Source organism: Salmo salar, chromosome 02 (assembly GCF_965601325.2).
Source record: "Salmo salar chromosome 02, fSalSal1, whole genome shotgun sequence".
NCBI classification, from domain to species: Eukaryota; Metazoa; Chordata; class Actinopteri; order Salmoniformes; family Salmonidae; genus Salmo; species Salmo salar.
In genome coordinates, this window is record NC_138292.1 from 84,246,732 (window position 1) to 84,260,097 (window position 13,366).

At 47.1% G+C, this 13,366-nt stretch overlaps 1 protein-coding gene and 5 non-coding genes across 6 annotated transcripts; 1 reads left to right on the forward strand and 5 right to left on the reverse strand.

The window, feature by feature from the left end:
* Positions 1-69: 69 nt before the first annotated feature.
* LOC145864389 (U6 spliceosomal RNA) lies at positions 70-176 on the reverse strand. The gene has a single exon (XR_014382954.1). It is a non-coding gene; the product is annotated as a U6 spliceosomal RNA (small nuclear RNA).
* Positions 177-1,382: 1,206 nt separating this feature from the next.
* LOC123740243 (U6 spliceosomal RNA) lies at positions 1,383-1,489 on the reverse strand. Its single transcript, XR_006768242.2, has one exon. It is a non-coding gene; the product is annotated as a U6 spliceosomal RNA (small nuclear RNA).
* Positions 1,490-2,509: 1,020 nt separating this feature from the next.
* Positions 2,510-2,616, reverse strand: LOC123740205 (U6 spliceosomal RNA). Its single transcript, XR_006768201.1, has one exon. It is a non-coding gene; the product is annotated as a U6 spliceosomal RNA (small nuclear RNA).
* Positions 2,617-3,416: 800 nt separating this feature from the next.
* Positions 3,417-3,523, reverse strand: LOC123731967 (U6 spliceosomal RNA). Its single transcript, XR_006762948.2, has one exon. It is a non-coding gene; the product is annotated as a U6 spliceosomal RNA (small nuclear RNA).
* A 1,326-nt stretch (positions 3,524-4,849) lies between these two features.
* On the forward strand, positions 4,850-12,477 carry LOC106599342 (uncharacterized). The gene is made up of 15 exons (XM_082969544.1): positions 4,850-5,507; positions 5,604-6,069; positions 6,153-6,243; positions 6,345-6,512; positions 6,607-6,713; positions 6,803-6,886; positions 7,334-7,485; positions 7,603-8,054; positions 8,152-8,473; positions 8,676-9,480; positions 9,559-9,771; positions 9,869-10,203; positions 10,483-10,742; positions 10,851-11,099; positions 11,196-12,477. Exons 2-15 carry the CDS (start codon positions 5,604-5,606, stop codon positions 11,740-11,742), a joined length of 4,251 nt encoding a protein of 1,416 aa, XP_082825670.1. The 5' UTR covers positions 4,850-5,507; the 3' UTR covers positions 11,743-12,477.
* A 193-nt stretch (positions 12,478-12,670) lies between these two features.
* LOC145864386 (U6 spliceosomal RNA) lies at positions 12,671-12,777 on the reverse strand. The gene has a single exon (XR_014382952.1). It is a non-coding gene; the product is annotated as a U6 spliceosomal RNA (small nuclear RNA).
* Between the last annotated feature and the right edge of the window lie 589 nt (positions 12,778-13,366).

Sequence of the window (13,366 nt, forward strand, 5' to 3'; positions counted from 1 at the left end):
AATATCTTCCCCAAGGGGCCACTTCTCTGTTTGGTTCCAATTGCTCTGTGTCTCGAAAATAAGTGTGAGGAAAATAAGGAGCGCTTCACGGATTTGCGTGTCATCCTTTCGCAGGGGCCATGCTAATCTTCTCTGTATCAATCCAATTTTAGTATATGTGCTGCCAAAGCAAGCACAATACAAACCTAAGAGAGGCCCTCATATATAGAACACAACCCCTCTGATGGTTCTGGTCATGGTTGGGGTCAAACAGGGTTCAAACTGACCTTCAGACTCTCAAAAACTACCCTAAGCCTTTTATGATTCAGGGCTCTTGGTCTCTAACCCCTCACCTGCTGCTTTAAGTTGCTCCTCCCCAAGTCTTTGTTCCTCTGCCCCTACCACTTCCCACCCTTCCCCCATTTTCAGCAACATGGCCTGGCAAAAGATACTTATAACTAACTCCCCAATTAGTGGGAGAGAGAGAGAGAGAGAGAGAGAGAGAGAGAGAGAGAGAGAGAGAGAGAGAGAGAGAGAGAGAGAGAGAGAGAGAGAGAGAGAGAGAGAGAGAGAGAGAGAGAGAGAGAGAGAGAGAGAGAGAGAGAGAGAGACTAACTTTGATGTCTGTTTAAAATGTTGTGACATTTAAGTTGCTCCTCCCCAAGTCTTTGTTCCTCTGCCCCAACCACTTCCCACCCTTCCCCCATTTTCTGCAACATGGCCTGGCAAAAGATACTTATAACTAACTCCCCAATTAGTAGAGAGAGAGAGAGAGAGAGAGAGAGAGAGAGAGAGAGAGAGAGAGAGAGAGAGAATAGCTTTGATGTCTGTTTAAAATGTTGTGACATTTAAGTTGCTCCTCCCAAGTCTTTGTTCCTCTGCCCCGACCACTTCCCACCCTTCCCCCATTTTCAGCAACATGGCCTGGCAAAAGATACTTATAACTAACTCCCCAATTAGTAGAGAGAGAGAGAGAGAGAGAGACTAACTTTGATGTCTGTTTAAAATGTTGTGACATTCAAGTTTGTTATGTTTAATAGAGCTGGACTAAGATTGAAACCCTGTCTCCCTCTCCAATTCATTTGTATATATTGAGTAAAGTTGGACTCAGAGTGCAACCTTGTCTCGCTCCCCAATTAATTTGTACATTTTGAAAAAAGGTGAACTCAGTCTGCAACCTTGCCTAACTCCCCAATTAATTTCAAAATTTTGAATAAAGTTGGCCTAAGACTGCAAGCTTGTCTCACTCCCCAATAAGGACCGCTTCACGAATGTCTATCTCTCACCCAGCATTTCCCCACCTCCTTAGACTGAGAAGAATTGGCAATTGATTTCCCCCATCACTACCGGCCAATCTTCTCTGTTTGGTTCCAATTGCTCTGTGTCTCGAAAATAAGTGTGAGGAAAATAAGGAGCGCTTCACGGATTTGCGTGTCATCCTTTCGCAGGGGCCATGCTAATCTTCTCTGTATCGATCCAGTTTTAGTATATGTGCTGCCAAAGCAAGCACAATACAAACCTAAGAGAGGCCCTCATATATAGAACACAACCCCTCTGATGGTTCTGGTCATGGTTGGGGTCAAACAGGGTTCAAACTGACCTTCAGACTCTCAAAAACTACCCTAAGCCTTTTATGATTCAGGGCTCTTGGTCTCTAACCCCTCACCTGCTGCTTTAAGTTGCTCCTCCCCAAGTCTTTGTTCCTCTGCCCCGACCACTTCCCACCCTTCCCCCATTTTCAGCAACATGGCCTGGCAAAAGATACTTATAACTAACTCCCCAATTAGTGAGAGAGAGAGAGAGAGAGAGAGAGAGAGAGAGAGAGAGAGAGAGAGAGAGAGAGAGAGAGAGAGAGAGAGAGAGAGAGAGAGAGAGAGAGAGAGAGAGAGAGAGAGAGAGAGAGAGAGAGAGAGAGAGAGAGAGAGAGAGACTAACTTTGATGTCTGTTTAAAATGTTGTGACATTTAAGTTGCTCCTCCCCAAGTCTTTGTTCCTCTGCCCCAACCACTTCCCACCCTTCCCCCATTTTCTGCAACATGGCCTGGCAAAAGATACTTATAACTAACTCCCCAATTAGTAGAGAGAGAGAGAGAGAGAGAGAGAGAGAGAGACTAACTTTGATGTCTGTTTAAAATGTTGTGACATTCAAGTTTGTTATGTTTAATAGAGCTGGACTAAGATTGAAACCCTGTCTCCCTCTCCAATTCATTTGTATATATTGAGTAAAGTTGGACTCAGAGTGCAACCTTGTCTCGCTCCCCAATTAATTTGTACATTTTGAAAAAAGGTGAACTCAGTCTGCAACCTTGCCTAACTCCCCAATTAATTTCAAAATTTTGAATAAAGTTGGCCTAAGACTGCAAGCTTGTCTCACTCCCCAATAAGGACCGCTTCACGAATGTCTATCTCTCACCCAGCATTTCCCCACCTCCTTAGACTGAGAAGAATTGGCAATTGATTTCCCCCATCACTACCGGCCAATCTTCTCTGTTTGGTTCCAATTGTTCTGTGTCTCGAAAATAAGTGTGAGGAAAATAAGGAGCGCTTCACGGATTTGCGTGTCATCCTTTCGCAGGGGCCATGCTAATCTTCTCTGTATCGATCCAATTTTAGTATATGTGCTGCCAAAGCAAGCACAATACAAACCTAAGAGAGGCCCTCATATATAGAACACAACCCCTCTGATGGTTCTGGTCATGGTTGGGGTCAAACAGGGTTCAAACTGACCTTCAGACTCTCAAAAACTACCCTAAGCCTTTTATGATTCAGGGCTCTTGGTCTCTAACCCCTCACCTGCTGCTTTAAGTTGCTCCTCCCCAAGTCTTTGTTCCTCTGCCCCGACCACTTCCCACCCTTCCCCCATTTTCAGCAACATGGCCTGGCAAAAGATACTTATAACTAACTCCCCAATTAGTGAGAGAGAGAGAGAGAGAGAGAGAGAGAGAGAGAGAGAGAGAGAGAGAGAGAGAGAGAGAGAGAGAGAGAGAGAGAGAGAGAGAGAGAGAGAGAGAGAGGAGAATAGCTTTGATGTCTGTTTAAAATGTTGTGACATTCAAGTTTGTTATGTTTAATAGAGCTGGACTAAGATTGAAACCCTGTCTCCCTCTCCAATTCATTTGTATATATTGAGTAAAGTTGGACTCAGAGTGCAACCTTGTCTCGCTCCCCAATTAATTTGTACATTTTGAAAAAAGGTGAACTCAGTCTGCAACCTTGCCTAACTCCCCAATTAATTTCAAAATTTTGAATAAAGTTGGCCTAAGACTGCAAGCTTGTCTCACTCCCCAATAAGGACCGCTTCACGAATGTCTATCTCTCACCCAGCATTTCCCCACCTCCTTAGACTGAGAAGAATTGGCAATTGATTTCCCCCATCACTACCGGCCAATCTTCTCTGTTTGGTTCCAATTGCTCTGTGTCTCGAAAATAAGTGTGAGGAAAATAAGGAGCGCTTCACGGATTTGCGTGTCATCCTTTCGCAGGGGCCATGCTAATCTTCTCTGTATCGATCCAGTTTTAGTATATGTGCTGCCAAAGCAAGCACAATACAAACCTAAGAGAGGCCCTCATATATAGAACACAACCCCTCTGATGGTTCTGGTCATGGTTGGGGTCAAACAGGGTTCAAACTGACCTTCAGACTCTCAAAAACTACCCTAAGCCTTTTATGATTCAGGGCTCTTGGTCTCTAACCCCTCACCTGCTGCTTTAACTTGCTCCTCCCCAAGTCTTTGTTCCTCTGCCCCGACCACTTCCCACCCTTCCCCCATTTTCAGCAACATGGCCTGGCAAAAGATACTTATAACTAACTCCCCAATTAGTAGAGAGAGAGATAGAGAGAGATAGAGAGAGAGAGAGAGAGAGAGAGAGAGAGAGAGAGAGAGAGAGAGAGAGAGAGAGAGAGAGAGAGAGAGAGAGAGAGAGAGAGAGAGAGAGAGAGAGAGAGAGAGAGAGAGAGAGAGAGAGAGAGAGAGAGAGAGACTAACTTTGATGTCTGTTTAAAATGTTGTGACATTTAAGTTGCTCCTCCCCAAGTCTTTGTTCCTCTGCCCCAACCACTTCCCACCCTTCCCCCATTTTCTGCAACATGGCCTGGCAAAAGATACTTATAACTAACTCCCCAATTAGTGAGAGAGAGAGAGAGAGAGAGAGAGAGAGAGAGAGAGAGACTAACTTTGATGTCTGTTTAAAATGTTGTGACATTCAAGTTTGTTATGTTTAATAGAGCTGGACTAAGATTGAAACCCTGTCTCCCTCTCCAATTCATTTGTATATATTGAGTAAAGTTGGACTCAGAGTGCAACCTTGTCTCGCTCCCCAATTAATTTGTACATTTTGAAAAAAGGTGAACTCAGTCTGCAACCTTGCCTAACTCCCCAATTAATTTCAAAATTTTGAATAAAGTTGGCCTAAGACTGCAAGCTTGTCTCACTCCCCAATAAGGACCGCTTCACGAATGTCTATCTCTCACCCAGCATTTCCCCACCTCCTTAGACTGAGAAGAATTGGCAATTGATTTCCCCCATCACTACCGGCCAATCTTCTCTGTTTGGTTCCAATTGCTCTGTGTCTCGAAAATAAGTGTGAGGAAAATAAGGAGCGCTTCACGGATTTGCGTGTCATCCTTGCGCTATTTGAAGGGCATTCTTCTCTGTTCCAAATGTTCTTAATTTTTCCAAATGTCTCCTCCAGTCAGAGCTTCAGCTTGTTTTAAATATGAGAAAGAGAGCAAAATCCACCAATGGAAGCCTAGCTTGTTCCAAATGTTTTTACCCAATCATCGTCCTACAAAGTTCTAGTAACGTCAACACATCACAAAAATCTTCATCTGGCAGCCATTGATTGATCATACCGAGTATCTGAGGTAATTTTACTTAATTTGCAGCCAAGTTAACATCAACGACTATAAATGTGGTGAAATATGACTATAACACGTGTAGCCAACCGATTTTTTTTTACTACAAGGGCTATCCGAACTGTGTAATTTAACAACGTCTGTAGATCGCTAGCTACTGTATCTATAGTATAGTGTGCTGAATGTTGCGCACAGACATTGATGATACCTGGTGAATATATGAGGGGATTGTGTGCTTAGTTGGCAAAGAAATAAAAATAATCGTCGAGTAAGTGTGGTGAAATATGACAACAAGTTTAGCCAATCGAATTGTTTGACTACAGGGGCTACCCGAACTGTGTAATTTAACAACGTCTGTAGATCGCTAGCTACTGTAAACAAGGTTTACAAAGCTCACAAACCTGTAAAATCGTAGCTAACATTTATATCAACTCAAAGTTGGAATTCTATACTATTTAATTGTCTATTTCCCTTCGTTTTTTCATGGCATGCGTTTGAAGTGTATGCAGTTGAATGCATTGTATGATATGTGTCTTTCTATGAATTTAACTCAACTGAATTTAAATGCATATGAGTGAATAATCAACCTAACCCTAAGCCGGCACCCCCCCAAACCATACCACTGATATCATCCTATGCCCTGTCCTCCTCCTAGGAGACCTATCAAGCAAACGTAAGTTCCTTTATATGTATCTAATACAGTTATGCTGTCACTTGTCACTGCACTCATCAGTCATGATAATTGTTTTGTTTTTTCTTGCATCCTAAGATGGAAACTCCAAAGTTCCGGTTCACGCCCTCACAGGAGTTGGTCCTCAAGGCCACACCTCAGGCAGTGAAGGTGGCCGCTGACGGCCCCCCTGCTTCGGGTGCTCAGGGCCCTCCTGTGAGGGCTAAGAAGTGGGAGGAAGTGGAGGCAGAGGCTCGAGCCCGCGTCGTCTCCGAGGGAGGTGTCCCCGGTGCAGAGATGGTCGTCCTGAGCCGGTGCACGGTTCAGTTCGGCAAGTACCGGGGTCAGACCTTCAAGTGGATGATGGAGAACGACGTGGGCTACATGGTGCACGTGGTAACAGTGCATCAGAAGGAGAGGGCGCGAGAGCGCAGTGTTTCCCAGCATCCCCTGATGGCCAACAAGGACGCCTTGACTCGCTACTCGTGCGCCTATCCGGCCTTCGATGAGATGGTCAGGTTCAACCGGGCGCACGAGGAAGCTAAAGTCCTGTCCTCCCAGCCAGGTGAGTTTGTTTAATTCTCCTCATTTTATGTAAGATGTAACTCTGTTGCTCTGACAGTTAATTGGTTCCCGTGCTGATTTCAGGCCAGGAGGGCAAGGCCCTTGTTGGCATCGGGAAGTACAAGTGGGACACGCTGCAGGACCTGTATGAGGCTACGGGTGCGGACAGGATAAAGTAAGGGGCGCGTGTCTTTTTGTGTTTTCTATGTTCATCTCTTTATTTTTTATGCAACATTTTACATCTGAAACGTTCCCTCTGCTTTGTCTCACACACAGATATGTCAGGAGCATGAGGACGCAGACACCCCGTTATCCTGGGAGTGCGATGGCCGCCTTGATTAGCTACATCCAACGCAGAGACCAGGAGGGGGTAGCTGCTGTGGCCAGGCCCGCCGCAGCCAGCACCAGCCCCACCAGCACCACCCGGCCCAAGAGTGCGGCTACGTAAGTGTTACATATCATCTTAAAGGAAAATATAACTCTACTTGTTGCACACAGTTGGAAATGATGACATATTTGCTATGTTTTGTTTTCAAAGGCATCTTGGTCCTGCGATCTCTGCGTTCCTTTCAAGGCGCACTCTCGCCCCTGGTGAACTGCAGGCGAAGATGAAGAAACTTATTGCTTCTCAGCCTGCAGTTCAAGGTGAGTGTGAAGTTACACATGTAAGATAAATATGAACTTTTTGGATAAGCTGTGTAGCTCACAATCCTTTCTCTCTCTACGTGATATAGGGGTGTCTTTCCCTCGACCAGCACTGCCATCGACCGATCTATCGGACGCAGAGCTGGTCAAAGCAGCTGCTGACATAGACACATGTATGTTTTTACGCCACTATTAATTGACATAGGATATTCTGATACGTTTTGATAAGTATTCAGTTGAAGTTTGCCGACATATTAGTGTTTTAAATATTTTTTCCTATCATCAGCCCAAGGAAATGTATTGGTAAGAGTCATCTGGGTTTAGAGGAGAGTCACTGCATGTATGCACTATTTAATATCTTACCTTGTCATTGTAGCTGTCATCCTGCATGTAGCTGTCATTCTGTATGTCACTTAATCATGACTTCTCTTTCTCTTTTCCATTTTAATCACTAATTTCATTTCAGTTTTACACTCAAACTTGACCAACACTCATTTAATATTTTAACTGAATCACTGTTATCTACATTTGTAATATGTCTGTCAATTCATGCTTGCATTTATTTTATTTATTCATTCATTCATTCATTTAACCAATTTATTTCTGTGTCACTGCAAAAGCCGTAGCCCCACAGGTCCCCCGATCGCTCCCTCGGCCTCTGCCTCTAACTTCACAGGTCCCGGTCCATGCCCCGGTCCATGCCCAGAGCGAAGAGGAGGATTTGCCCCGGCAGTCCTTCCTGCCTCCAAGGCCCTCCTCAAAAAGTGCTGAGGTAAATTCATCAACTGTAATTACTCCACATTGTTAAGATATTAAACACTATGCCAAATTGGACACCAATTTGATTACCATCCCTTCTCCCGCCCCATCACTCTCTCCTCTCACTCAGCTGCTGCTCCCAGAGAGTTGGCGTTCATCTCTCACCAAGGAGCAGCAGCGGTGGATCGGCCACACGCTGTTCACCAGGAACAGTTTTGGGAGGTCGACACTCGCCACCGACCTGGTCACGTGGTGGACGCCTCCCCAACCGCGGCCGATCTACAATCAGCCACCCGCATCCCCTGACCCCTTCTTCGCATGTCAGCTGTTCCTTTGGATGCCCGTACGTATATGGGCATACAAGCTGGCATGTCCCCAGTCTGGGTGCAGAGGCACACTCTGCAAGGCTGGGCTCTACAAGACCATCCGGAGGGTCTTGGACATCGACCGCTGGTATCTCATGGCCACTGAGTACCTGGAATGCGGTCGGTGTAAGAAGAAGGTCGCGGGGTGGTCACGGGACCTTGTCAGTCAGCTGGACGCTCGGCATCGCTGCCAGTTTCCAGCAATATTGACATACAAGTAAGTTCACAAGATTTTGTTAGTTAGTAATAAAGTAAAATGAATGCATGTCATTCATATGCTTTATATCTCTCTCTCTCTCTCTCTCTCTCTCTAGGCTGTCCTGTGACCTGCGGGTTGTGAGGATGCTGAGGTCGCGCACTTTGGGGAACAGTGCGTCACAGACCTACAGCAAGCTGTGTGAAAGTCACAGCGAGTCGTGGATGCGGAGTTGTATACGGTACCTCGGGGAGTGCGAGCAGTTTCTGGCCTTGAGCACTGGGCGGCAGTTCACTTATCCACCGGAGATGCCCCCGGTGCCCTCACCCGTCTGGCTGCTGACAGTCTACAGCCATGACGTGCTGTCGCGGCTGGACGAGGTGAAGGCCAGGGTCACCTCCATCTTTGGGTCCATCTTAAAGATGGACTCTACAAAGAAGGTGAGTTTTCACTTAGAAATGTAAAGATAAGTCATGTCTGATTTTGTGTGTGTGTGTGTGTGTGTGTGTGTGTGTGTGTGTATGTATATATATATATATATATATATATATATATATATATATATATATTAATTAATTAATTAATTAATTAATTAATTAAAATAACGTCTTGACCTTTCTGTCTTTGTGTGTCTGTCTCCAGGTGACTAAAAAGCTTGCGGGTACCGCTGCAGACACGGCCGCCTGGGTTACCAACGTTGGTAACGAGCATGGGCAGGTCCTCGTCAGTGTCCTCACTGCTGGTGAGGGCGAGGGCCTGCTCCCCATGGCGGCTGGTCTCATGGAGCGGTACCGGCTCGCCGGGGTGGCGCCACCCCAGCTCATGTACGTGGACCGAGACTGCTGCTCCAGCTTCGGCGGATCAAAGACAGCTGCCATGTTCAATGAGTGGGACCGGCTGGTGGTTCGGCTGGACATCTGGCACCTGATGCGGCGGTTCGCGTCAGGTGTCACCACTGAGAGCCACCAGCTCTACGGTCCCTTCATGCGGCAGCTGTCAGTCTGCATCTTTGAGTGGGATGCAGGCGATGTCCGCAGACTGCTGGAGGCCAAGAGGTCTGAGCTGGAGGGGAAGCACGGGATGGTCGGCCTCACCGAGGCGGAGGTTTCGAGGAAGATCGGCAGGAAGGAGATGGCGCTTCACTGTCGGCGTCGTACGCGTGGGGCTGCGGCGACTGAAGTCCTTCTCCTTGACCTCCTCGAGACCTTCAACGGCGAGAAGGGGGTCGATACCCTGGGCATCCCGTTGCTGGACTCAATCCGCATCCAGGAAATCTGGAATGAGCAGAGGCGCCACCTCCACTGCATACAGGACCCACCCGGTGTACAGCTGTACACCGAGACTGGCAAAATCACCAAGGGCAGCGTGATTTTGCCGGTTTATCGCTGCGCACGGGGCTCCACATCCTTGGAGTCATTCCACCTCCACCTCAACCGGTTCATCCCAGGTAATTGTCATTGTGGAGCTTAATGTTTAATGTTAACAGCAACAGCTCTCCCACCCTAATCATGTATTGTTCTCTCAGGTACCAGGGCAAATGCAATGCATTTCCAGGCATTCCTGTTGGATGGACTGGTGAGGTGGAACGAGGACCGTGCGCAGACAGCAGTTGAGGGAAAGAACAGGCAGCCCCTGCTCTCCTACAGTGGCCACCTGCAGCACATCCTTAACCTTAGCAGCCAAAGGGTGCTTGGCAAGGAACAGGTTAAGGACTACTCCAAGCCTAGCAAGTACACGGGTAAGTCGAGTAAGAGAATGAACATTTACATCCCATTAACACTTCCCTACTCTGCTTTTGCCTGATTTTTTTTTAAATATATTTTTTGCTTTAATAGGGGAACTCCTCGGAGTGGAGTACCTGTACTCGCAGACTGGCAGAGTGCTGCAGGATGTCAGTGTGGACCCTGACTTTCCGGAAGAGGCAGCCGCCGTCGAGCTGCTCGACGAGGAGGACGAGGGCTTTCAGGAGGATGTGGACCCGACGGTCCACATCCCTCATGTCACTCCCATGATCGCCCCGTCCTCCAGCTCAGCGGCACCTCTGTCAGGGGAACCCGCTGACGCACCCAGGTCTGGGCCATCCAGTCCCACCGCCCCTGAAGACGGAAGCTCTCCTGAGGCCCCTGATCAACACGGTTCTCCTCACCCTGAACACTCCTCTGATTCAGAGGTAATTATAATTGACCTTTTCTGGTGTTGAGAACAAAAATACATGCTATTGCAACCTCTTTGAAATGTGGAATTGAGACCTAAACTCCATTAATACTCACAGTAATCATTCAGTAAACAAACAGGGTTATTAATTTTTTTTAAACCTAGTTTAATTTCAAAATAATCCGTCAGTGTGATTTATCAGTTACACAATGTAAAATAACATCTATTTCCTTTGTAGAAACATCTTATGTGTGACATCGTCCTCATCGATTCTTTCATGTCTCTTTATCTTCAGGGGGAGACTCAAGGCCCTGATGCAATGCCGGGGTACCAGCATGTCCGCAGGCTTGCCAGGGCCTTGGTGGAGGTGAGGAGCCGTCAGGGGCTGTCGGACCGCAGGGTAGACGGTCTGGTGGCGCTGTGGCTGGCGCTGCCAGACTTTGACAAGCAACGTTTGATCTACCCTGCCCGGCACCAGGAGAGGATCGTTCAGGGGCGGTTCAAGGCATCGAAGGGGAAGTCGTCCATTATCCTAGGAAAAGACTCTCTCCAACGGTATGTTGTTAGTGTTCATGTCCTCCACCTTACTATTATATTGCCTGCCTTTACATTAAGGTTCATCATTTTTCAATGTTCTCTAATTATTTATCTCCTCTGTTTCAGTTGCCTTCTCGGACTCAACTCGGGCCCTGCCAATTGGCCAGGCACCAGCCGTTTGGTGGAGGCAATTTGCAGTCAGCTCTGCCAAATCCATCCCAGCGCCACGCAGTCTGCCGGCGTCAAAAAGAGCAGGTGGGCGCTCATTCTGGCTGACTACGTGGCCATCCGGGAGGCAGTGCTGAACAGCCCGAGGTTGATGGCCCAGACCAACATTCAGCTCTTTGAGCTGAATCAAAGGACCATCAGTCAGTGGTAAGACATTAACTTATGGAAGACTTGTTACATAAAGCCATGTGACTAATGACAATCTGAGTGACAGCTTGCGTTTGTTTTCTCTACCTGTTTCAGGTACTCTCGGCGTCAGAAGGAGAGGGAGAGGATGGTGCTGCAGCAGGGATTGGGGCTCGCTGTTGCCCCCAGCGTCACCGCCCAGCCCCTCCCTGAAGCCAAGCCCCTCCACTACCAGCGGGAGGGAATCCAGGCACCCTTCCCTTTCCCTACGCCGCCCCCCCCGGTCCCACGCCAGACCACCCAGCAAGGACAGCCCGCCCAAGCGCCCATTCAGCCAGCCCACCTGGAGCAACAACCCCCCGCACTTCCCGGCCCCTCCCAAGCCCAAGGACAACATACGGGCCGCTCTTCACCTCCTCCAGTGCCAAGGACAACGGCTTGGAGGAGGAAGAGGATGGCGGACGACACAGAGGGCGTGGCGGCCGGGAAGAGAAGGCAACGTGAGCATTACGTCTGCGCCAAATGCGGGTTGCCGAAGCGGCGGGAGACGGGCCACAGCCGCTTCGGCGGCGTAGCGTTCTGCTCTGTGACTGCGGGGGGTAAGACCGTGGCCCAGTGGCTGGCGGAAATGAAGGACGCTAAAGGGAGAGGTGAAGGACACTGAGCCACTGGCTGGGTGGTTGGACGTTTTTTTTTTGTAAATAGTTCACTGTTCCCCTCTACCTGGACCGAGACCTTGAGCGCGGTGTAGAGGCTTGTGTGTTATGATGACCCTCAGAACTGCCTGTAGTCTATAAGACTACTGGTAGGGTCACCCATGGTAGGCAGTTATGAGGCGAGACACCAGACTAACATCGGTCCGTTCCCAAGCAAAATGCATGTTTTAATTAGCACATTAACATTTTATTTACATAGTTCAATTAAAGGACTGTATAGCAAAGACAGACAGACAGGATAGTGATGAACCTGTAAAAAAACTAGGATAGACATTAAAATATACAAATCAAACATGATTTATCAATACATTTTCAAGTGAAAACTCAACTTTTTGGTAGAGCTAAGCTAATGTTCTTTTTCTACAGCAGTAGCTATAACACATGAATAGCTTACCTTTTGCTAGTATAGACATTTCTGTCCACAGGTCGGGCCAAGATGCACTAGCGCCAATGTTATACATACACATGACTGTTAAAAGAAATAGATAGAGCCTGTATGAATGCACACACACACAATATAATATATATATATATATACTGTAACATTACATTAATTACTGTGTGTTATTCGATTTGTAAAGATTGCTGACATTTGTTCATTGGATTTAAATTGCAATAATAATTGTCTTTCATTAAAACTCCAAGACTGGGCCTCTGTGTCTATTGTCATCACTGTTTTAGACCTGGTGCACATGGCTACTTAATATGCATTGTTGACACACACAGCAGCTGCCAAACTCCTCCTCTCACCCAGCAAAACCCCCCCGTTTCCCTCCTCCTTGGACAGAGAAGAATGGGCAATATCTTCCCCCATCACTACCGGCCAATCTTCTCTGTTTGGTTCCAATTGCTCTGTGTCTCGAAAATAAGTGTGAGGAAAATAAGGAGCGCTTCACGGATTTGCGTGTCATCCTTTCGCAGGGGCCATGCTAATCTTCTCTGTATCGATCCAATTTTAGTATATGTGCTGCCAAAGCAAGCACAATACAAACCTAAGAGAGGCCCTCATATATAGAACACAACCCCTCTGATGGTTCTGGTCATGGTTGGGGTCAAACAGGGTTCAAACTGACCTTCAGGACTCTCAAAAACTACCCTAAGCCTTTTATGATTCAGGGCTCTTGGTCACTAACCCCTCACCTGCTGCTTTAAGTTGCTCCTCCCCAAGTCTTTGTTCCTCTGCCCCGACCACTTCCCACCCTTCCCCCATTTTCAGCAACATGGCCTGGCAAAAGATACTTATAACTAACTCCCCAATTAGTAGAGAGAGAGAGAGAGAGAGAGAGAGAGAGAGAGAGAGAGAGAGAGAGGAGAGAGAGAGAGAGAGAGAGAGAGAGAGAGAGAGAGAGAGAGAGAGAGAGAGAGAGAGAGAGAGAGAGAGACTAGCTTTGATGTCTGTTTAAAATGTTGTGACATTCAAGTTTGTTATGTTTAATAGAGCTGGACTAAGATTGAAACCCTGTCTCCCTCTCCAATTCATTTGTATATATTGAGTAAAGTTGGACTCAGAGTGCAACCTTGTCTCGCTCCCCAATTAATTTGTACATTTTGAAAAAAGGTGAACTCAGTCTG